This window comes from Anomalospiza imberbis, chromosome 3 (genome assembly GCF_031753505.1).
Source record: "Anomalospiza imberbis isolate Cuckoo-Finch-1a 21T00152 chromosome 3, ASM3175350v1, whole genome shotgun sequence".
NCBI classification, from domain to species: Eukaryota; Metazoa; Chordata; class Aves; order Passeriformes; family Viduidae; genus Anomalospiza; species Anomalospiza imberbis.
The window spans coordinates 24,236,420-24,261,294 of record NC_089683.1 but is presented as its reverse complement, the minus strand read 5'-3'; the positions used below and the strand labels follow the sequence as shown (position 1 = coordinate 24,261,294).

Genomic DNA, 24,875 nt, shown 5'->3' with positions numbered 1-24,875 from the left:
CTTTTCAAACCAACAGGAGCACCAGGGACAAAGTCCTCACAAAACAGTACTTCACGCATACATTTATATTAGACATGTTACTTGAAAGAAAACTGTGCAGGGACTCAAGAACAAGCCGTATTTTTAAACAGATAGCATGCTGTAATTCAACAGACTATCCTTCTCAGCTGCAGCAAGCAGCAGGAACAGAGATCAGGAGCGGTAAATTTGAAACTGGAGGAATAAAGAAGGGTGGGAGAGAGGGGAGAGCTGGAAGACCAGATCACAAGGAAACAACAGTTCCAGGTGAATTAAGTGGACGAGCCAAAGTTTGACAACGAATTTATGTAGTCTACCTATTTACTTATACATGCCAGTCAAGAGTTAAACAGAAGAGTTAATGGAGATATTTTTATAAGAATTTCCACCTAAGACCTCAAGGATAATAGGAATTAAATACTTTTAGTCTGAGAAGTAAGGGTAAAAAATGTGAAAACTAGTATTCTACCTACGAAGCTGTGGATGAGAGAAAGTGTTTTAAGTGTTTTAACAGCAAAGTTCCAGATTTCTTCCAGATTATTTCTTCAGTAACTTCATTGTCATGTCATCTTACATTCTCAATAAAATAGAAACCAAAACCCAAGCAAATCTGTGAACACAAGAATTAACAACTTCTGTCTGCAGACTACCATTTTATGATCTCTAATCTAGATTACCCAGAAAATTAAGACTTTATTTTATGTCACTCCTATATGTACCGTCTGATGTTTAACACTTGAGGCAGGCCTAAGGTTCCTCCAACTTGGCCTGCTCCTCTCCATAGCTTTCCTTTGAATTTGTATGAAGGCACTATTGCTAGATGCACACATAAGTACATTAGCAAAATCTCATCAGAAAGAACAGTTAAATCTGGCAGAACATGCCATGATGGAAAAAATCCACTTTTCTGGAATCCATTTAAAAATAACATCTTCTAAACATCTCAAATTATTCCATCATGAGATTTCATTTATCTTCTCTTTCTCAATCACAGTCAGCACTTGCTGCTTCTTCCTTCTCCTTGACGAAAGCCCTGCACAAGGACATGGTCCAGTAATTTAGGAAAATCTCCTTACCTTACTTCTCCTGCTGCATATAAAGCTCTCCTCTTCCTCCAACCTACTGACATCAAATCAATTATAGTGACACAGATTCACAAATCAGATTCACTTTTACATCACTTCTTCAAAGTAAGAATTTCTACATGTCTGAGGCACTCTGCAGAGCTCCAGAGTCCAAAAGTAATTTGCAGTAGGTGTTTCTTTCTCCCCTAATATGCTCCTCTACATCCTTCCCTATACCTCATGTGTAAGATATTAAAGTGATGATGTTTTTAAGCACAAATTTTAAACTAACCTCAAGGGAGAAATGGGAGATAATACAAAGAAAAGGTATGTCACAAGAAATAAGACATGTTAAAAAAAACCCCAACCCCAACATCAAAACTAAACATACAACACAACTGTTAGCAAGCAACCACCTTAAAGAGAAAAAAGTTCTCTTATCTCCAAGCCCCCTTAGCTTTCATTAGCACAAGAAAAATCCCCAAAATCCCCACAAAACCAAAACCCAGTTACTATTCATATGCAGACTGAAGCTTAAGTTACTCTACCACCATAGAAAACACAACAGCCTCTGGAGGGGTGTTCCATCACTTTCAGGTGTACACACCAGGGTTGCAGCAGGATGCATTCACAGGATGCTTTTCTTGTATCAGATAAGACATGTCCATGCAGGAGTAGGAGAGCAATTCTTGTTTGTCTGTAAACACTCACTTGGACACAAATCAGTTCAGAAGGCAAACAAGCAACATCCAGCAGTTGCATATGTTAACAAAATAGATGCATTTGTCAGCTATACTGCCTTCCAACACAGATTGCTGGCTTGGGGTTTTTTCCTTGTCCACTGAGCAAGAAAGCATCAATTCCCATCTATTTCTTAGCATTCTAGGTTTTGCTATTTGCCACCAGACCTGTATCAGCATATTCATGTTAAGGCAGCTGGTGGCAGGCAGAGAAGAAGAGGATTTCATGGAGGAAGTCTCTGCTCAGATGCTGTGGAAATGCAGCAGAGATGGATAGCCAGACTCCAGGCAAGAGCACAAAGCAACAGCAGCAGCTGCCAGACAAGAGAGCAGAGTCCATGTGAGGCTGCAGAACAAGATCAGAAGACTCAAAAGTGCTTCTCCCTACTTAGCTTATCTCTTCACTGTAAAAAAAAAAAATAGCTGGATCACTAGCCCAGGCTGAACCAAAACAAGTGTTTAAGCCTTTTCTCTGTCAGAACATCTAGTTTGAAAAAATACTGGTTATCCTATTTTCAGTGGGGGAGAGGAAAAGGGGAACACTTCCTCACTTTGTGGGCAGAAGGGAAGGATCCTGTAGTACAGATGACAAGCATACCTTGGAGAGCAGGTGGCTGAATTAAAAAGGGAAAGCTCTGATGTGCAGGCACTGATACAAACAAGTAAGCTGAGTCTCAGACAGCATAGCAAAGAGTCTACACCCCACTTCAGCATGATGGACTGATGGATGCTCTGCAGGAAATCTTCTGCCTACTCACCTGGCCCTCTAATTACTTGTTGGATAAAATTTACGTATCACACAATGCATGTGGTGTCCTGAGGATGACCAAGATCTCTAAAGAGACTTTCAATTGGGTAGTAAAGTGACTAAAAAGAATAAACACTTCAAATAAAAAGCAGAAAAATCAAGTTGCCTGCAGCTGAAAGAGGACAGTTAAATACCACTGTTGTAGAGTTCTCCAAGCACTCCAAGAGCTAAAGACAAAACAAAATATAAGTTTCTAAATTTGCAACTGTGATCCATTTTGGAAGCAAGGAAAACTTAACAATAAGGGTCATAGAGCACTTGGGATACTGATCTTCTAGAGATTGACTTCCAAAGTCCTGGATGCTGCTCAGACCTTGCATAGCAGCAACATGGTCTTTCCTCACACAGTGTAGTGATTATTGACATGCCTGTGAGGAACCATCTCGACTGTTACGGTAATCCTAAAGTAGCATATTTACCTTTGGTTAAATCTGTAATTATTTTCATATAAATGACAACATATGGCAACTGTGTAGAGAGAGGATTTTGAAATGAGAATATCCTCATGTTGCAAGACTGTGTCCTGAACAACCACACTACCATTACAGCCATAAGCTCAGTTTAACCAGAAACTGCAAAAATAGGTAGCAACTAATATATCTCTAAGGTGAGTATGAAATATGAACTGCACACATTAAACAAACAGTATGATTCTTATTGGTTATCACAGTAAAGAATCATGTTGAGATTTTGCTATCAAGCATCATGCAGAGCCAAATATAGCTTAACAAGATGTGCCCACACACAGATTTCCTCAGTAGATGCCACAGCAAAACCCATGACTCCTCAGTCCACAAAGTAACTGATCTCAACTCCACCGAGAGCTGAATCAGCAAACAGAACAGGAATGATCTATCTACCAATAAGATAAAAAAACAATTTGATTCTCCCACTGCATTGACACTTGCATCTTTTCCACAGTCTTGAGTCTCGGGGCTTGGACATAACACCAAACTGCAAGGCTACAGACCACTCCCACAGAAGACCACACCATCTGAGTCCCCTTGCCTGCTGCCAGCTGGAAAGTCACTGCAGACAGTCAGTGCAAAACTGCCAGCACAGAGCAACTATCAATGCTATGGAATTGCATGACCAAGTCCTTGGTATACACATTCAATGGAAGCAAGAGGAGCAGCAGAAAAACCTGCCAGGCTTTGATCACAAACAGACAGCAACTCACAGGTAGACACAGCAGTGCAAAAGCTCCTCTCCTACAAAAGCAATGGGGTCAGCTTGCATCAGAAAAAGGGGTGGACAGCAGGACGGTTCAAATGGCACTCCTGAAGCTGAGAAGGATAGGAAAACCACTCCAGTGCCTAATTCCTACTATCCTAGCTCACAGTGATTTTCTTTTTACTCTAAAAGAGATGAATGAAACAATCTGTCAATGGCTGTGAAAGGTGGAACATTAGGAACAAAAAAACTGTCTTCCACAGCACACCTGTTAAGAGGAAGTGTACAGGATAGAAATTTCTTTCGAATAAGAATACAACAGTTAAATTAACACCTTCAGGGCATTTTAAGGAACATGCAATATCATGAAAAAAACATTCGTGGAGCTTGGAGGATTTAGTATTTGTCAAAGGCAAACAATACCTTTTCTTGGAGAAGAGGGATACTAAAAAGGATTGCACCATGTCTGCAAGAACACAGCATACATGCATAATATACATAATCCTGAATATCAGCATGCTAAATTAACTACAGAACTATATATAAATTAACTACAGAAACTTTATGCATTGCCCCTCCTGTCTAAAAGAGGCTACAGAAGAAGAAAAGCCATTAACATTTTAATGAACCTGGGACAGCAGGGCTCTAAGCTTTAAGAATTTGGCCTCATGGGGTTGTGCAAGAAGAAAAGGGGGGGGATGGAGTCGCTGAAGGAAATCTCTGGGGGATGAGCAGCATGGGTAGCAACCTATGACAACTCACGGGTATCTGAAACACAGGGCATGACTTTGGAAGAAAGGGAAGCTAAATTAAGTGCCAGTCGAGGCACCAGGAAAGAACTGCAGAAATTCGAGCACAAATTTCTGTCTTGGGAGACTGCACTTTATGAATCACAGGGTCTTTCAGGATTTACCTGAGACAATGTCCAAGTGCCATGGGGAAAAAAATAGCACACAGGCACTTCTGACTGTGCTTAGAGCAGAATCTCCCCTTCCATCATGCAGAGCAAAGACTTGCACTGGAGCTCAATGCAAAGCACCTGAGCCCTACCCAAACTTTTGGGTCATCAAGCAAGAATACTTCAGTGACCCAGTGTCTTCACAGAATTCACCCGTGGTATGAGAATCCAGGAAAAGATTTAATCAACCCTGGGAGTCTGAGGGAACCAGCAGTAGCTTCAGACACACAGCAGGTGAGAATCTATCTCAGAGGATTCCTCAGGGAACATGATTGAGTTTCAGACATATTTTGCCATCAAGTCAAAAGCTCAGGCATGTACTGTTGAAATACTACAAGTCTGTTTTCTTTAGCCTTAGAATGAGTGCATGAGCTTTTTGAACAATTTGATACCAAGAAGCAGAGATAAATTGCATTGCCAAATAACCTTCAAAGTGTTCACCATCACTATGCTGTTTTCTTAGCACAGCTTCTCTGCCCTCTTATATTCCACTACTTGATTCATCCTTTCAACCTTAGCACAAATAACAGCCTCAGCCAGACTAGAAAAGCACAGTGGGGATGCTTCCTAGGAAAATCTGCATGAACACATGGGCCTTTCAGGGCATGAGAAATAGCATCAACATGCAAATATTCCAGGAAAAGTTTAAGAATATATGGCTGCTAGCCTTCCCAAATCCTTTTCATTCTGCGCCACCGAGGCTATCCTTACCCTCCCCAGACTTCTCTCTCCTACACAGCAAGCATCAAATTTACATCTGCTCAAGAATTTTTAGTTTTATTTCTTTGAAGGATTTTTGTAGTTCTAGATTCATTCATTAACCAAGAAACTGTTTGAAGAATTAATTATTGTAGCACATTTTTAACATATATACTGTCTTGAGCATTTTAAAACACCTGAGAATTTAAGAGAGACATTTCAGAGTTTCCCTATGGACCCTTCCCAAGTGTCTACAAAGCAGGGCTACTTACACAGCACTTAATGCTGTATGGCACAGGTTTACAATATATTTTTGATACCTCCAAAGTTCAGCAGGGACTGATCCCTCCTCTAGATTCAGCAGCTCATGGCTGCTCCAGGCACAGCTGGCCACTGCAGCTTGAAGAGCACCCAAGTCCACCCATATGACATACCCACCATCTCACATGGCTTCAAAGATCATATGTTGGCCAAAGGGTTATAAAGCAGGAGAAGGGAAGACATGTTACCATTTTATTATGGCAGAAATGGAAGTACTCTGTTTATTCAAAACCCTTTCCTCCTTCTGTGATGAGAGGTTAAACTAGAAAAAGCTATTCCCGTGCAGAGAATATTAAATGGATTTATAGCTGCATTTTTAAGCTCTTGAGGAAACAGAATGGCCAGAACTGAAGGCAATTAGTGCACCAAACCAGACAACTAGAACAACAAAAAACACAGAACAATGATCTCTTATTTCCCAAGCTCAGATGTCACCATTACAGTTTCCTATTCATGCAGCATACTGCATTTTGAAGAGCAGGGCTGTTTTTCTCTGCCTGAAAGGAATATGAAGAGTTCCTATTTTTTTTTTCCTAAGTAGTTTTGGGCAGTCAGAAAAACAAAACCATTTGGATTGTAAACCACTGAACAGGACAAACCTGTGGCAGGTTTAGAATGAGACATGCTGGAGGGTGGATTCAAAATACAAAGCTAATAAATAAAAATACCGTAAATCTCAAAAACCTTTTGTGAGAATTCCCCCTGCAGCATCCCAGATGGTGTGTGTTTTGCCTTTTGATTTGGAGAACCATGAGACAATCATAAAAATGGCTAAACAGTGGAAAGTAAGACTAGTTATCTTCCACCACAGCCCCCCTGCACCACACTGTACAGTGCATTTTTAATTTGCAGAGTCAAGTCATGCAGTAACTGTGACATAATTAATCAGAGGGAAATGGTATCAGTCACCTTCTGCAATGAACCACAGAGAAAAGAAAGCAATGCAATAAAAGGGGTAATTAACATTGAACCTTGGATATAGGAAAGGAACTGCTCCCTGCCACCTGCATTAGTTCAACCTATCACTGGAAAAAATACTTTCCTGTGCAGTAACTTCTAATGACACACGCATCTACCCAGCCATAAACATTCACACCATCTGCTCTTGTTACAGTTGAGTTCTCAAGCCAGCTTCCAAGTCAGGCTGACAAGAGTTCACATGGCTCTGATCCACCAGCTCATTTCCAACTAGTTATTCATTTGCAAAGAGAATTACTAAGCCAACAGAGGTTTTCTTTTTGTATAAAGTCTGTCACTGACAGCACCCAACTCAGCCAAACTCAGTAGCCAAATACCACATCAACTAATGTTCACATATTTCTAAAATGTTTTAACTAATCTGCCTCTTAAGACTCGGGGTTTTTTTTCCAGTTTTCTTCTCTTAAAAGGTTTTCCTAATGTACATAAAATTATATGGTTCACAGAAATTTTTCAGCAATTGCCTGGAGACTCATCACACTTCATCAATTATATTATCAGATAAAGATAGAATTTAAAGCACCAAACAAATAATGGAAATATGCTATAGAAAGTTGAAGTACCAACAATATTCTTCAGTCACAAAGAGTCGATGTGAAGTTAAACCTTCAAGAAAAAAAGGCTCCCTGTTACACTGTTTATTTTCTTGAATATTCAATTACAACCCTCATTTATTTACAAGGTTACACAACCTTGATCACTCCCACCCCTTCCATCACAGCTGAGAGAGCATTTTGTGCACATCCACTGCATGTAAGGAAGTAAAAATAGCTGACAGTTGCTCTAATTTGCTAACACAGATTCACTCTTTTTAGATCACTGGGTCAAAAGACTGCTTAAAGGTGACCTGCCAGCCCCTGAACTTCTTGTAGAACTAATAAGTTCACCAGGCCACAGAAAAAAAAAAGATGTTTTCACTCCATCACAATGCAGGACAATATATGCAGCAAGCATTGCAAGCAAACAATAAACCCACGTTGTTTCCAACAACACATTTTAGAAGATAGTTTCTCCCGGCATTCTTTCCTGAATTTATCTTTGCAGTTGACAAACAGACTGATTCTTCTTCCAAAAGTACAACTAGAAATACCACCACTCTGCCTCTTGCTAATCCCAGGTAAAGAGCAGAGCAGAGATAAAGAACTGGACTTCTAACCCACAGGCAGTCCTTTTCTTAGGACAGAAAGCAGCTTTATTTTTTTTCTTTTTTCCTTGTTTTTTTCCATCTCTAAATGCTAGGCATTTCAGAGAGCTTGGGAAAAAAAGTCAACATCATGATAGATACACATATGAAACAATCACATTTTTTAAACTGGAAAATAAAGCAGGCTCTCAGAAACACAGAACTACAGTCAAGCACTATTTTATTACTGTATTTCTTCCACAAGCTCCCCTCTCTGCTCTTTCCCTCCATCCCTCTAGAACAAGAGGTAAATCCATGAATTAGACAAGAAAGTGTTCTGTAGGACATAGATAACAATTTCTGAGATAGAAAAACCCTCCTAACACAGTTTTCTAGACCATGTCATAGGACAGTAGAGAATCAAACAAATTAACCCTGGAGCTTACCATTTCGAGACAAATCAAGTTCCACCAGCTGCATGAAATTTGCTATTTCTGGAGGGAGCCGTTGGATTTCATTATCACTAAGTCCAAGTTTCCGTAACTTCACAAGCTGGAAGAAAGGCTGAAAGAAAGAAAAAATTACACTTCAGAAAATATTCACATAACTCACATATAGGCATGATAAAAGATGAGGAATAACTGGAATCACTTTCAAAATGTGAGCTAATTAAAGCTATTGCATGGCATTAGTCATGCAGATCTCCTTCACACCTGTATCAGAATGAACACTTTGTTTTAATTTTCACAAGCAGACAAACTATAACCTGTATTTTAGCTAAAATGAAAATGTATGTAAAAAAATAATCCATAAAGCTTGCTGTTAAAGATCATTGCAGACAGACACTAGCAAAATCCAGAGCGCCAGCTTCAAGTCATTAATGGGGCAAGGCTACCAAGCACAGTAATTAAAAGCATCCTAATAACATACCAGGGCTCATTAGGCAGTTAATGCACAGGGAGACTTCTAAAGAACAAGATCCAGAAAACTGATGAAGAGGGGCTGACAAGGTCTGCACCAGTGAACACCAAAACCAGCTGGGTTACAGAACCAGCCTCCCCCAGGCAGGCTTTCTGTCCAGCCTCAAACACCCTCTGTTCTCTGGCCCAGTTTCAGAAGGACTAATGAAGGTTGGGCAGGAGTTCAGGTCTTCTTTGCTTGAGGAAAAACCTAGCCCAGCCCCGTCCACGTGAGAACACGGCGCACAACGCAAGACAGCATGCTAACGTTCCCTGACCCCAGCTATGGGCTCATGGGGTCTGGCAACCCCCAAGACAAAATAACAATCAAACAGGCCAAGCTGAAAGTCACAGCAACCCCAGGCACTGGGAGCAGCTGGTGACTCAAAAAGGATCATTTAAAATCCATTGAGATGTAGGCATTGCTAAGAAAGTTGTGGAGCTCTTATCACAACTTTCCTTTCTTCCAGGCAGGCATTTCAAGAAGAGTGACTGCAAGGGGTGAGGATTTGTGCAGAATGAAATTACTTTACACACAAGTCATGTTGATCAAAACTGAACAGACACCTCCAATTTTGAGTGAGTTTTGTGCCCCTGGAGTACATAGGGAGTTTGACCCAGCAGTCAAACGTGCATCTCACCCACTCACAGCATGTGTGCATGCCTGCACCCCCATGGTTTTGCCACCTTAGAGTAATGGAAGTTATTGTAAATTTGGGATACCCACTTACATTTCATCACCTGCAATCCCTTCTAGGGAATTAGCACCTCTCTTTGAGCTTTTATTTTATTTATGTGATGGAGTATATGCTCTAAACATCACTCAGATATGACTTAGATTTACACAAAACAGGGCAGTAAGGCATCTTACTAGGACACAAGGCAAAAGCAGTTTAATCAATCTGTATTACAATACAGGCTTTCAATCTTATTTTTAGTGTCTTGTGGTCAAGATCATAATCAAGTTAAGTGCAAAGTTTTGCACTTTTGCATCAAACTTTCAGTATACACTGTCACAGACAAATAAATCACAACTGAAACAAATGTATTTTCCCTCAAAAACATGGGTTCCTTTTAGGGGATAAGAAGGACAGAGCTTTAAAAAGTTTATAAACACTCGACAGTAAAAGATGCACCAGATATGAATGTGGAATTTCAAAAGCATTTTTGAGTCAGAATGTCACTCCTCTACCCTCCCCCATATTAAAAGTGTTCTATAACAGAGTTGAAATTTTAAGAGGAATGTAAAATCCTCTATAATTCCATATTTCTAGCTCCATAAAATCTTATATTCCAATTAAAACAGCCACAAATGCTTTTTAATCCTTCATGTCCTCAAAAGATCAGTAACTGCATTCATATCATTACCATACTTACTTTAAAACAAATGTAGTCCTTTCTCTAAATATTTATTAATATGACTAAACCAAGAACCCATCAGAAGCTTAGAAAAGCACTTAAAGACACTTTTGTGAAAACATAGCAGGAGTGCGTTCCACAGAAGAGATCCCAATCTGTCCTAACACTCAAAAATAAATACTTGCCAAAATGTGTTCCTCAAAGCAGTGTGTAGCTGCTAAACTATATAACAGTTATAAATATTGATGTTCTCCTATAAATCTTATCTGAGCAACAGCTGTCCCTGACAGATATTCAATGGCAAGTGAGCAAAGACAGAAGGAACATGGTTAAAAGACAGAGCAGTCATCCAAAGCCTGTTAAGAGCTGGACATCCTCAGGAAGGTTTGAGGGTGCTCACAGTACCACGTGTCAATGCAGTCCGTATTTATTAAATGTGCAGAGCACAAGTGCAACAAGCAATATTACACAATATTTAAATAAAGACATTCCTGTTTCTTCAGCTGACTACTACTTTAAAGAAAACTTAACTGGAAACTTTATTTTCAGTCTGCATAACAATTTTTAATAAATGACACCATTTCCTAGATAAAAATCAAACTGCAGTTACACAAATGGCATTTCTTTGAACTAATGGTTTGGGTTTTTTTCCCTTTATACTACAGGACTCTTGCACATTTAGTGCATCTTACTCCCATTTTGGTAAGTGGTCTTGCTTTATCTAAGACATATCATTAGTGCTCTGAAGCACTGCTGGAGAGGCAAGCAACTCCTTTCGGCAATACATGTTTTACCTTCCAAAAAAGCCACAAAGGGAACAAAGAGAAAACAGGGAACAAAGAGAATTAGAAGCTTACTCAATAGAGTTCAACAAACATAAACATATATATATATATATATATATATATGTATGTGTACAAATAGCTGCAATTTTTGAAATACATGCCTACAAGAAACATGTTCCTAATTTGATGTATCTAATAGAGTTCTGCCTCTATTTGATAAGCTCTAACACGATCCAAAGGGCAATGGGGCTGTTGGCCAGAGCAGCATATCCACCCAGCACACTCTAATGGCTGGTTTTGATTGCAGACCCAATGCTTCTGTGAGTATCTTGGCAACACTTGTAATGCTGTTTAGTTTAGTCAGCCTAATTAATAGTGCCTCAATGAGAAAAATAATGCCATGAGCATAAGCACTGGAGTAGCCCACAACTTGCTATTTAGTAACAGTTCCTGACCCTCAGCTGAAGCTTTTCCTGCTATCAAAGAATTTATAGAGGTTTCTATTATATGGATTTCCTAAGAATACACATCTTGAACATATCCCTTCACTCACTGGAAAACAAATCAAGACTCTCTCACTCAGACACATATTTAAAAAAAAAACTTCATTCTGACAAAATTGGGTCGACGTCAGCCAACGCAAGCAAAAAAAGTAACAGGTAAATGCATGACTCACTGAAAAGTATAAACAGACAGTGTGATCCCACAGCCCGCATTTTTTATATATATATTTTTTAAGAATACCACTACAACTGGCACTCAATTCTAGTAAAAAAAAAGAGAATTAAGCCAAACTAGTAGGATATTTTCTTCCGTCCAAGTGGCCAAGACAACATATCTCTGGGTTTCTTTCAATGGTTCTCTCCCAAAACAAAAAATACTCATGCCTGAGAATTTGCCCTGAAAATTCAGCACCTTAGCTGATGGGAAAAAAAAACCATAAATGGAAATACATGAAAACAATAAACAATTGAAGTAAAACACATAGGAGGTAACAAAGACCTATTTGCAGCTAATGTTGTTAAGGGGAGGAGCAACATTTCAGCATCATCTGAGCTACTAGAGCCTTTGCGGTGCTAGAGACACGTCATACTCCAAACTCATCTGGCACAGGTAGCATAGATAAATGTTTACTGTGTTAAGCAAAACATTTCCATAAAACGCTACTACTAGCAGCAAAGAGAATTAAAAATTAGAACCTTTATGAATTCATTGCCTAATTCTCACAATGGGCTAGCATAAGCAGTAGAAATTAGAATGAGATGTAAAGGAGAAAGAAAATTGCAAATTAACTTGTTTCACGGTTACATATACGCCAAATAGGATGAGGGTTTGGTGGTTTTTTGCTTCAGGTTTGGTTTTTTGTTTGTTTGATTGGGGGTTTTTTTTGGGTTTTTTTTGGTTTTTTTGTTTTTGTTTTTTTTTTGCAGGCACTTGAGCTGTTGCTGACATGATTAAGAATTTGTAAGCATTTGCTCTTATGTCAGATTTCCCTCAGATGCCAATGTGGATTTTCCACATACACATGCTGCCTCAGCTTTTAAGGCTTCTTCAGGCAATTACATTATTATATTAAAATGATTTAGGTAAGCTATAAGACAGAGTATGTTATTAGGATCTGTTTCTTAAGTACATCTGTTGCTTAATAATGTATTTATTTCACCCATTTTCCAAACTTACAAATGACCAACTAAAGGCTATCTGTGCTTTAGAATTAAGAAGTGGTATATAGTAATTTAAACACAGTTTAACTCCTAAATGTATTCTTGCTTCAAATCTTACTTTAGGCTCCATTTTCTTGTCCCACATTGTAAACAAAAATCAATGGGGACACCATTTCATTTGTTTATTTCCAATCACCAGCTATGTGTCCTCCTTTGGTCATCGGATAAGGGAAATTACAGCAAATCCTTCCCCATACTTTTTTATACTGCTTCATAAGGATCTTTTTCTGAGGTCTTTCTTCAGGCAAACACAAGTAGAAGAGGTAATTTTGGTAAGCAAAGCAGTGAACAAGAGATAAGGCATCAAATCCATGAAACAACCTTGCAACATAGCTGCTCCCCAACAAGGTCCCTAGCCCCTCGCTTTTGACCCCGAGAAGTTACCATTTTGTCTGTACTGTTGCAAAGCCTCAGTGAGAGCAGAGGAAGCCCAACTCACTTAAGGTGAACAAACTGCTTGGTGGTCAGGGCACCATGAGGAAAATAAGGACTAAATCCCGTAGTGAAGCAGCACCACTGAATTCAAGCATTCAGCTTCCTTGGAATGGGTTTCATAACCAGGCTCTGGCACAAGCATACATGCACATTCCCCATCTGCCTGAAGGGCAAAGGCGAAGAGGGAAGGGCGAGCTTTTCCTCATTCCTCTCCAATCCACTTCTGTCAAAATCATCAACAGCAAGGCCTTTGACAGACTATCAGTAAGGGTCACTCAGTGCTAAGGATTGCTAAGGAGATAGGACACTCAATGCCCTACACTCACCAACTGGTGGGATTTCAAATATCACCTCTACTCCAGTCAGCCAGTGGACATCCCAAACTGGAGCTCTCAGCAAGTTGTAATGCACTTTGCACTCCACTCCAGCCTCAAGACATCACCCTCAGTCGAAATCCACAAGTAACTTGTGAGCAAAAAACTTTCTAGGTTGCAATCCTGTACATCATTGTCTTAAAATCCAACCCAGAGACTTCTACCAGTAGCATGGGTGGGAGCGCTGAAGAAAACCAGCAAGAGCACAGAAAACAGACACCTTTCTCACAGAAGCACATCCAAACTAGCTGCACAATAAAATGCTGAGGAAGCTGCATCCTACACTGGATTCATGAAGTGTGAAAAAAAGATCTCAGCAGACTCCAGAAAAGCCTAGCATGGGCATTATCAGTTTGGCATCTCCCACAAAGCCTGCTAGCAACATCAGGACCCCTCAAATCACTCTGTCTGCTTTCATCTGAGAGCAAGGACAGCTGGCAAAGGCAACAGGGTTTCACAAATACAGATCCCACGTGATCCTTTGGGCAGAACACACTTTAATTTTCAAATAAAATACTCCCTGAGATACTGAAACAATGTCTGAGGGCAGGGACGAACTCACGGTGCAGCACAGCAGGGTCATCATGCAAACTGATGACTCTGCATGGAAGAAGCAGCTGATGGACTTCCTCTGGAGCCATGAAGAGATGCAGCAGCAGCTAGTGATAGCAGCGCACAGACCTCTGCCTGCCTGTTTTGTGGCAGGCTGGCAAATGGACAACCACTCCATGCAGCTGAGGTCTCTAATTCTGTCTTCACATGCGCCGTGAGCAAAACCAGAACTGTTATATATATTTGGCACGATGAAAGATTGTTTCACACACCCAGTCATGAATGCAGAATATATTTAAGCTATCCTTTGGTCTTGCAACATTCTACTACCAACTTTGCCATCATGAATATTAATGAAAGACATCATGGAGGTGGACATTTAAGCAGGAGTCCATACAAAACATTAATAAAATTACTAGATTTCACAACAAGAGAAAAATATTAATGAAACATCACAGTTCATGGGCACATATCCTAAACAAAACCAGATGCTACAACTGCTGTACCCTCCAAGTACCCTCCAATGGGTACTTGAAATGAAAGCCAAACAGAAAGATCAGCCAGGCAAGAAGGGCTGTGGGGGAAGGCCTAGAGAAGACAGAGCAAAAATGATACCAATGCCTCACTGAAGCTGGTATTCAGCATTGACCTGCTACGCTTCTGACACTTCATTTTCAAAGCATCTGCTATTTTCTGAACCACTGACAAGGATGGGCCAGTTGCAGGTCCTACTCTCAGTTGTTACCATTCCTTTTAAAAGACAAATAGGGGACTATCCACTCTCAAAAACCAATACACTGCAGCACTGAATCAAAATGCTGTGCTGCCAAGCAATGCATTGACCAGGCTGTCTCCTACTGTTCCTGGCAGACAAGGATTTACTTTCTCTTTTATGTCAATTAAGCAGAGGCAATAAAGGTTAAAGAGCACTCCATGCTAGAGCTTTTTGTTAGAGCACAGGGACAACCTCTGCCTTTAAGAGAAGCCAGAAAACATCTACTACAATGAAATATGGATTCATTGCAGTTAAATGCATTTGCCTTTTGTAGGAAAAAAAAAAAAAAACCAACCAAAGTCCACATTAATCTCTCTAATGAATTTCTAGCATGCAGTAGTCTTCCAGTATACAAGACTGTTGGCAGGAGGCAATGTCTTTTTTTTTTAGACCAACTGATATAATTAGAAAAATAACTCTATGTATAATCATAAAATGTATTTTAGAGGTCCAGACGTATAATCTCTGCCCACAAACCTTGTCTCACCTATGTACATCACAAAGAGAAATGAATGCTACCAGTCTACTACAACAGTACACACCTTACAAAAAAAAGTTAAAGGTATTGAAACATAACTAAATTTCTTTCAGCCCAGCAGAAAAAAATCAGTAGAGCTGAGCTGTTACTACAAAAAACTGCCATTAGAAAATATTTCAAACCAAGCAAACTTCAAAAATCTTCTGAACAATTGCAGGGACACTAACACAGAAGACAATGACTTTCCTTTGTTTAGGAAACAGCAGACTAAGTTCTTCCTCTGCTTCCATCAGACTGTGGTCTTTCATATTTGATGTCAAAAGGTGAAGTATTTCTTCAAGTCCAAAGCAATACAACAGAAAAATCTGGAAACCTGGAGGAGAAAACCTAGACATACTTATCTGGTATTAAACTTCTTTGTACCCTTCAACACAGAGCTCTATGTTTAGAGCTATGTTAATAAAAGGATACAGTGTTGCTTCTCTACAAACTATTATGGGTTTTACTAATTCAGGCATATACTGCATGATAGTACTAATTGACTATACTCACAACAGGTTACAAAAGGTAACATATTCTCAAGATACTGGTGTTCTTAGCAAGTATTTTAAGTAGCATTTGTCATACTGAAAAAATTCTTGAACTTTCAATAGAACTACTTTCACTGTGTGCATACAGTCTGCTTCAGCTTCAGCCAGTGGCACAGTTCTCTCTCTGACACTAACTGTAAATACATGCTTGTTCAAATCATACAGTGGTATTTCTAAAAGGATTTACAGCAAGATGTGCAAAAATACCATGACACTATCAATGTAGTAAGTAAATCAATTAAACATTTGAGGGTGAATAAACCTTGAAAACCACAACAACTCCATTTGTATCATTAAAAACACCCAAGTTAAAGATGGGCAAAATCTTTGATATGCCCTCTACAGAATCATAAAACAGGTGAGGCTGGAACGGGCTCTAGAAATCACCTAGTGCACCCCCTGCTCAAAACATGGGTCACCTAGAGAAGGTCACCTAGGCCATGTTCAGTCAGGTTTACAACATCTTCATGAACAGAGATTGCACAACCTCTCTAGACAACCCATGCCAGTGTTTGACCATCCTCACAGTAAAAAAGTATTTTCTTATTTCAGACAGTTCTCTGTGTTTCAGCCTTTGCCCACTGCCTCCTGTAAGGTCACGGGGCACCCCAAGCAAGGTTTCATGCTGATTAATATGTATTTATATTACAACCATGAGCCTTTTTCTTCTCAAGGCTTACTGTTCTGGCTCCTTTAGCCTTCTCTCCTGAGAGATGCTCCAAGCCCTTAACAGCCTTTGTGGCCCCTACAATGTATGTCCAGTATGTCCACGTCTCTCTTCTTTTGGGATACCCAGCACTAAACAAAGCACTCCAAGTCTGTTTCCCCAAAGCTAGCCAGAGGAAAAGGATCACCTGCTGGCAATGCTTTGTATTACACAGCCCACGATACTGTTGGCTTTCTCTGTCATGAAGGAGCATTGCTGGCTGACAGACAACTTGTCCACCAGGTTACCCATGGCCTTTTACTGGAAAACTGTTTTCCAGATGGTTGGCCCTCAGCCTATACTGGAGAATTGGGTTATTTCTCTCCAGGTGCAGGTATATTTCTCTTTACTGAACTTCATGAGATTCCTCTCTGCCCATTTCTCCAGCCTCTCCCTGTCCTGCTGAATGGCAGCATAAACATATTTTTTACCAACCTCTTCCAAGGAGAATCCTAAATATATCAAAGTTTGTTTTCTCAAGATGCTGTTTATTGTCCAGTTCCTTTCTCTCAGAACCCAGAACTCCACTACCTCATGGTCACTACAGCCAAGGTGACAAGGTCAGTACAGCTACTGCAACCCTGATCTTCACATCTCAACCTGCCTTTTCTTGTTTTTAAGTATGAGCTTCAACAGATCACCTGTCCATTAAATCCTTGAGTACCTGTGATAGGAAGCCATCAAAGCACTTCAGAAAACTCCTGGATTAGCTTATGTCCTAATGTGTTGTCCTTCCAGCTGTCATGTCATTCAAGACCCATATGAGAGCCCGAGCCTGCAAACATGAGACTTCTTCCATTTATGTGAAGAAGACATCTACTACTTCATCCTGATCAAGCAGTCTACAGCAGACACCCAAAACAATGTCATCCACTAATCCCAAGCTGCTCTCAGCTGGCCCATTATCCCTCCCAAAGAAAAACTTCACAAATCCCTGCTGTTCTCTCATCTGAAGGGCAACTCCCATGCCTGCCTTCCTGTCCTGTCCTTAAAGAGCCTGTGTTCATCCACTGCAGCACTCCAGCCACGTGAGGTATCCCACCACATCTCTCCAAACTCAAGGAGATCTATGCATTCAATAAAAGGAAATAAAATTCCTATATATGTACAACTTAAGCAGCCATAAACACAAATTTAAAGAGGGGTATAGTACAATAATCATGTCTTTCCACAGATTACTGGCCACTGACCAAACAAGTGTCTTTCAAGCTTATGGTTGCATAATGATAGAAACAATGATAGAACAGTAGAACTCAGTCCAGAACAGTTTTTTTCCTGAGACAATGGTATGGTATGGGAAGAACAGAGGGACTGTTTCTTAAGGAGCTTTCACATGACTTTGTAAGATAACAGCACCCTGGATTTCAACACCACACATAATAGAGATACCAACAGTGCTGAATGCCAAGCAGCAGCAGAACAGCAGCATCTCTAACAAAGAAAGTGGGGCACAGGAAGAGGTCAGGGTTTAAACAGGTCTCTCGGGAAAAGGGTCTCACATCTACCTAGTAACTCTACAGAAAAGCTTTAGTATATAACACCAAGGATGACAGATATAATTTGTAAGCTCAGAGATGAGAAATGATTCAGTGCTGCACTACATTAGGTTTACAAATGCTACATAAAAATCATTCCCCAAAGGAAAAAAAAAAAAACTTCCTCAGACTCTTAGGCTAAACTAAGTGCATAGAAAAAATTTTGAATTTTTTTTTGCCACTGAGTTTTTCCATAAACAACATCTGCTACAAGTATCATGGGAAAGTTGTCTTTATTCTTTGAGTTAAAGAACTGAGCAGCAGCAAGACATAACAGCAGCAAAACAAGAGTTATAAGCTATTTCCACCACCCACCAATGAAAAGAATGCTGTGATTTAATACAAAGGCCAAAATATAATACTGCATTCAAGGGTTCCTAAGATTTTTTTTTTTCCCTCTGGAAAAGAAATATACAGGGATTCAGTTTTCTACTGCAAATTTGAATCACAGCAAAATTAAGCTGACAGGATGTATTTGCCCTTAAATTCTCATGTACGGGAGTAGAAAACACCATTTCATCAACTACAGACTGATCTATAGAATTGAAAGCATTTTACTTTTATCTGATGCTTTTCATTAGAAAAGCTATTGAAACCCATCATGCAGAATGTGTTATTTTCTTCTATCAAAGCAATTTGCCAGAAAGCCTACTCTTCAGTGAAGAATAGTTTTTGACGTACAGCAAATGATACACTGCACATTACAGCTTGAGTTCAAAAATTCCTCAAGTTTTTACTCCCAAGGAAAATGAAAATGCTATGGGTTTAGAAAAAAAACACACAAATTACATTTTTAAGTTACTCTACGCACACTGGCAACCACTTATTTTTTTTTTCCAATAAAATCAGATACACAAAACAATCAACAGAAGACACATGGGATCCAACACAGGAGAAGGAATTGTTTAAGCAAGTTAGGAGCTACACTTTACCACCAACCCTATACATAGCCCATCCTTTTCAGACCAAAGGGTGCAGCTCTTTAATTTGTCTTGTAAAACAGAAGTGGCGAGAAGCATGCTGACAGCTAGAAATTGCTGTTCTGTGGGAAAACAGCCACATCTGCTGAGAAAGGCTTCAGAGAGACTTCATTATTGTGGAAAACCACCAGCAGCTTAATAGTATACAGCTTGCTCCTCCAGCACATCCCACCAGGCTGGCTTATCCTGCAAGAAGGGCAAGGGTAGAGGAGGGAACCTGGGAGGCAGCAGAAAGGAAGGGGAAAGAGCAGAGTACAAAGGAAACAGATGTTTGCAAAGGCAGTCAAGAACCCAGCACAGAAGGGACAGGAGAGGAAGCAAAGCATCAGCAACAGACGGCAGACAGAGCTCTATAGGTTGGAGGAAATAAGAAAGATCCTGGAACATGAAGGATGGGGGAGGATGGGAAAGTATGAACATGCAGGGTGAGGAGTCTGAGACACCAGTGGTAAAGACAGAAAAAGGTCGCTGTCAGCATAAGAACAAGCTCTGCATCGTGTAACTGGGGAATGGAGCGAAGAGGAGACCCAAGAATGCAGCAGAGCTGCTAAGGAAACCTTGACAAAGTTTCACTTACTGACACGGGAAACCAAATGTGCAGCAGCAAAATCATATAAAAAACCTTTAAGTTACTCTACAAACAAAAATTATTACCTTGTGTTCTTGAAATGCTGACAGATACAACTTGGTGAAAAAAAGTTATTTGCAGGGAAAAGGGGGTTAGAGAAACAGTTCTTTTTCTGGTCCACATATTAATGCACAAGAAAGCAAACATGGGAAAGAGTAAAAATAACAGGGGCAATGACATCCACCTCTCTCTGCTTCTCAGACATTTCTTTTCAGGTGTTTTCCAGATGAACCCTTCCCACCCTCTCCCCTTCAAAAAAGGTGAACAATCCTACCATGCATTTTGGTCAGCTTATAGAAGAAAAATAAAACTAGCGAAGTAATTCCCTCAACATGATTCAAGTGTATTCCTTGTTTCTCCTGAGGATATTTCACATGACTCTCATAACATACAATTCAGCAACAGTGCTGAGTCCTGCTAGTTATTTCCCTTCAAGACGCTTCAGCAATTCTCTAAGTTGCCTTCCGTATTTTGAAAGGATTTTTATGTGTGTTTCTTCTGTTGGGTTTTCTCATTAACACCCTAACATATCCCACGTTCTACTAGCTTATTTTAGAATAAGAGAGGTTTTAAGTATGCTAGGAAATACTGCAAAATAAACAAAGCCAAGGCCTACTTCTGTATCTCAAAATGGAGATTTTAGGATGGGTTAGAGTATATTCTCTAACTGGTGTATTGGATCAAACCAACCAAAGAACACCTTTTATTGCTACTTGATAGAAATGGGGGCGGAGAGAACCGGGGGGAGGGGGAAAGCGTGTGCATCCAACACAAATTGCCTCATCAGCTTGAGAGAAATGCAGCAGGTCCACATATTTCATCATGCCACTTGCTGATATTTATCTTCCTCAGAAAGCTTTACATTTGAAGGGATGAAGAGAAGAGCACTTTTTGTCTTTTATCTCAGCCCATGCAGGATTCCTCCCCCGCCCCCGTGCTTAGAGGGGGCCAGGGGATTCCTACATACAAGTGGATGGAAAGTGGATGTCTAGAAATAAAGCCATCATCACTGTCTGAGTTGTAGCCATGGCAAAGTTGGTAAAAGAACTCACCAGTATCTACTCAATTTCAGAGAAGTATTACAAGACCTGTAATGTAAAATACCTTTCAGACCACAGCTGGCCACAGTGGGAAAATGAATCTGAACTACCTGTGTGCACAATGAAGAGCTGAGCAGCAGAATTGGGGTTTCCTCCATCCACGGCAACTTCTGCTGCAAGTTAAAAGGGCGAATCTTCTTCACCGTGCCAAGGTGAGGCTTTACAGCAGCAATTTCCTAAGGGGCATCACAATCATCTCAGCAACACAAACACCTTATCAGTGTTGAAGGATTATATTATGGCATCAGCACAGCCCACAGGTGATTCACCAGGAATTGGCACAGATCACTGTGAACTTTAGGACTTCATCAAGCACTGAAAAACACCTAACTAAGCAGCCACTGAGAGTCACACAATTCTCCTGACTTGTTTAGGCCTCAACTCAGCCCAAATCTAGCTTGATTTTGTATTACTGCCTTTATGTACATAGAGAAGAAACTTAATGGAGCTCAGACTAATATAATGAATTACACTAAATTAAGGATGTAACAACCACTTTTATCTATGCTGACCTAATAGTTTGTTAATTACACACTGGTGATTTCCCCCATGTTTTCTCTACCAGAGGTATGGTCTACCCCAGCTTTTTGCACTGATTACCAATTTTTTATCTGTACTTTGCATTGACACTACCCTTTAAATATAACAGGAATGAGCAATATATGTTGTAGCTACCTTCCACTGAGAGATCTTCCATGATTCTCCTCAACCAGATTCCTAGAGGAGAACTTTCAGAACTATCTGCTGGTAGAAAAGTTGAACAGGGCTCTTCTCATCAGTTTCACCTTCAATAGATTAGTTTCACATTCAGAACTGCAGCTCTATTTTTGTATCTAAAAATCCTGCAGAGTCAACACTTACATGAGCGATGGCGCCATATTCCATTTATCACAAATCATTAATAAGGAACTGACAAGGAAAGTTCATAGGTTTGTGCAGGAAGCCCCAATAAAAATGCCTCCCTGCACTGCTGACAAGGCACAAAGTACTTAGGACAGATACAAGTATTTCTGTGGTTGTATTTCATCAGATTCCTCCTAGTCCAGCTAAAAACCCACAAACATATTCCTACAGTATATTTAGGCACTCCTGTAATACGATCCATGCACATTAAAAAAAAGAAAAAAAAATACAAAAAGAACCTTCTTTCAACTTCTGCTTGATTCTACCACAATGCCAAGAAGCCTAGGTTGGTTTTTGGAGTTTTTTTAACCCCCTCAGCTATTTCTTACAGGTATGGGATGTAATGCATAGTCACATGTAACCAATGGGAAAAAAGTGGTCTCTTTAAGCATCACAGGGCAAAAAAAGGCTATTTCATATATTATGGTTCAAGGAATAGAAGAGAAACAATAAATGGTTGCACTCTATTTACAGAAATTAATACCATATAACACCATGAACAGATATCATCCTTTACATTTGTACACAGCAACTAGTTGGTGGTGAATTTATTATTTTTTTAAAAAATTAGAGAGCCATGGGTGTTAATGGGATTTTAGTTACATGCACATTAAAAACCCCTGTAATATGATGTGTACAAGCCTGAAAGCCAACACTTAGAAAAAAGGTCTAGTACAAAGGGACTCCTGAGTTTGGTCTGTGCACAAAGCCAGCAAAAACTGCTGGAAGTAAAAATAGCATCCACACACAGGCTATGCAAACCAGTTTTGCTCTACTTCAGAAGGATAAAAAGTTCAGTCACAACAAGATGCAAACTTGTGCCTAGGCTTTTCAAAAGAAAAAGCCAAATTTAACACGTCAGTTCAACTGAATATTTTTACTACTGTCTGAAGGAAAACCTAGCCACCACGATTACTCTTACTATGTAGAGCTGAAAAAAGAGTGTATGTGAGTGCACTGAATTTCAAAAAGGAAAAAGTAAGGCTGCTTAAGTCTGGGTATGAACAGAGCAACTTTGATTCAGGTACAAACAAAGGTGCTTTTGAAAAAATTTCTGGCTAGTGAGTTCAGTTTCTTGGATTCCAAGTTAGTAAGTGTCCACATAGCTTTAAGACATAGCTTCCAGGTAACACTTCCCGTGTCAAACTCTACCAGTCACATCTCACAAAGGCCAAAGTTGTCCAAAGTTTAAAGAACAAAGACGGGGATAAAAGCCCGTGGGTCCTCAAGTCAGAAGTCGAGCATGCCTCCCACTCCCTCTGCATCTGTGGAGCCGCGCTGCAACCACTCTGATGGAGTTCCTCTGGCAAAATCTGCAAGTGCCACCTGGAGAGGCACACTGGTAGGTACCACTTCAAGGTCTCAAAACCATGTTGAATTTAAAGTCAATTCACCTTTGACAATAAAACCAAAAATACAGAATGCATAAAACTCTGAGTACATGCTTCTAGTGAGAAGCAAAACACTGACAGCTGTGCGGGACTTAGACTGAGACACAGAAAAAGGCTTATTCGTCTCTCGTGTTTTGCACAAAAAAGTTTCCAGGAGTAGAAGGCAGAAACGGGAACGCGGTTATCTGCTGGAGGGTTTTGGTTTTCCCATGTACGGAACAGTATCTACCGAAAGGGGAAAAAAGGGGAGGGCTGAATACCCTCCAAGGTCTCGTAATTCCGATGACGTGCATGTTAATCACAATATAGACTCATGTCCCGCGACTCCGGCACCAACCCCCCTGCCCTCCAACAGGACCTGTCCTGCCGCAAGACGCGGATCTCCAGGTTTTGCTCGAGAAAGCTCATTTCCCATCAAACTCCTGGGAAACGCTAACCTGAAACTCCGGCTCTTCCTTTAACTCCAAGGGCTGCTTCCACAGACCCACGGCCCCAGGAGCCCCTCACCGCCGCCTCGGTGCGGGCGCTGGACCGGGGAGCTCGGCGGGCACCTGCCGGCTCAGCTCACCTGGCCCCCCGCTCCCATTCCCGCTCACCTTGGGCAGCTCGCGGAGCTGGTTGGCGTCCAGCAGGAGCTCCTCCAGGCTGCGGCTGTAGCGGTAGATCTCCTCGGGCACGGCGGCCAGCGAGCAGTGCCGCTTGTCGATGGACTCCACATGGCGGTTGCACCGCCACAGGGGGATGCAGTGGAACATCGCCCCGCCGCCGGGGGCCGCGGGGCGGGCGCCGCCGCTCACCGCCGCCCCCTCCTCGCCGCCGGCCGCGGGAGCTGCTGCCCGCTCCGCCGCCGCGCAGCGCGGATCCCGGCGAGCCAGCGGCCGCAAGCCGCATCCAGCGCGCCGCCGCCACCGGCGGGAAGCAGCCCCGGGCGAGCGCGGCGGCCCCGGGAGAACAATGGGCGGGAGCCGGAGCGGGGCGGAACCGGGGACGTCCCCCTAGTGCCTCTCGGCGGGCCGCTGCCCTCCCCGCAGGGGCATCGCGGGGCGCCGAGCGCAGCGCTGCCGGCCACCGCCGCGCATTCCCGCGCCTGACCCGGAACACGGGCGGCCGCTCCCGCTCCCCCTCCTCTCCTCCCCCGTCCCGGCTGACATCAGCGGGGCCGGGCCCTGCCGCCCTGCCCCGCCCCGGGCCCGGACCCGGCCCGCCGCTCGCACACCCCCCCGCTCCCGCCCCGGCGCCGCCTCGCCCCGGGCAGCCGGGGGCGGGCGCCCGCACAACTTTCTGCCGAGGGAAAAAAAAAGCGGCGCCGGCACGGAGCTTCCCCGCTGGAAACTCAACGTGCTGCCCGGGCAGCGGGGCTCGCACCGCACCCCTCCGCCCGGGGGACTCGCGGGGCGCGGCTCCCCCAGCAGCGGCCGGGCCGGCAGCCGCCCCGGGCGGGCTCTGCCAGCGGCCCGCGCCCTGCGCGGCGGGCGGCAGCTGCTGTCGCACAGGCGGTGTCCGCAATCACTGGGAGTGCCGCGGAGCGGTTTGGGACGCTCATTTTACCGACTCTGGGACATGCCGATCTATACCTGAAACGCCCGGGAACACCGAGCGGGAGCGTGCGCAGACCCCGCTCACAGTTTCTTTTCAATTGTTAGAACACTGTCTGGAAAGTAACACAATAAAATGAATGGAACGCACTCTAGGTACATGGCCGTGAGTAATGTTTTCTCT

General features: G+C 41.8%; 1 protein-coding gene across 4 annotated transcripts in view; it reads right to left on the bottom strand.

The window, feature by feature from the left end:
• The window catches only part of LRRC1 (leucine rich repeat containing 1), a 72,734-nt gene extending 47,859 nt beyond the window's left edge, over positions 1-24,875 (bottom strand). The window contains exons 1-2 of one of the 4 annotated variants that reach the window (XM_068183661.1): positions 24,731-24,875; positions 8,329-8,446 (exon numbers count right to left, since the gene is read on the bottom strand). In XM_068183661.1, the coding sequence (XP_068039762.1) occupies positions 8,329-8,362 (34 nt within the window). In that variant the 5' untranslated portion in view covers positions 8,363-8,446; positions 24,731-24,875. Of the gene's footprint in view, positions 1-8,328; positions 8,447-8,595; positions 8,741-23,752; positions 24,264-24,730 lie in introns of those variants that run through there. The other 3 variants (XM_068183658.1, XM_068183659.1, XM_068183660.1) reach the window with 3 other exon arrangements.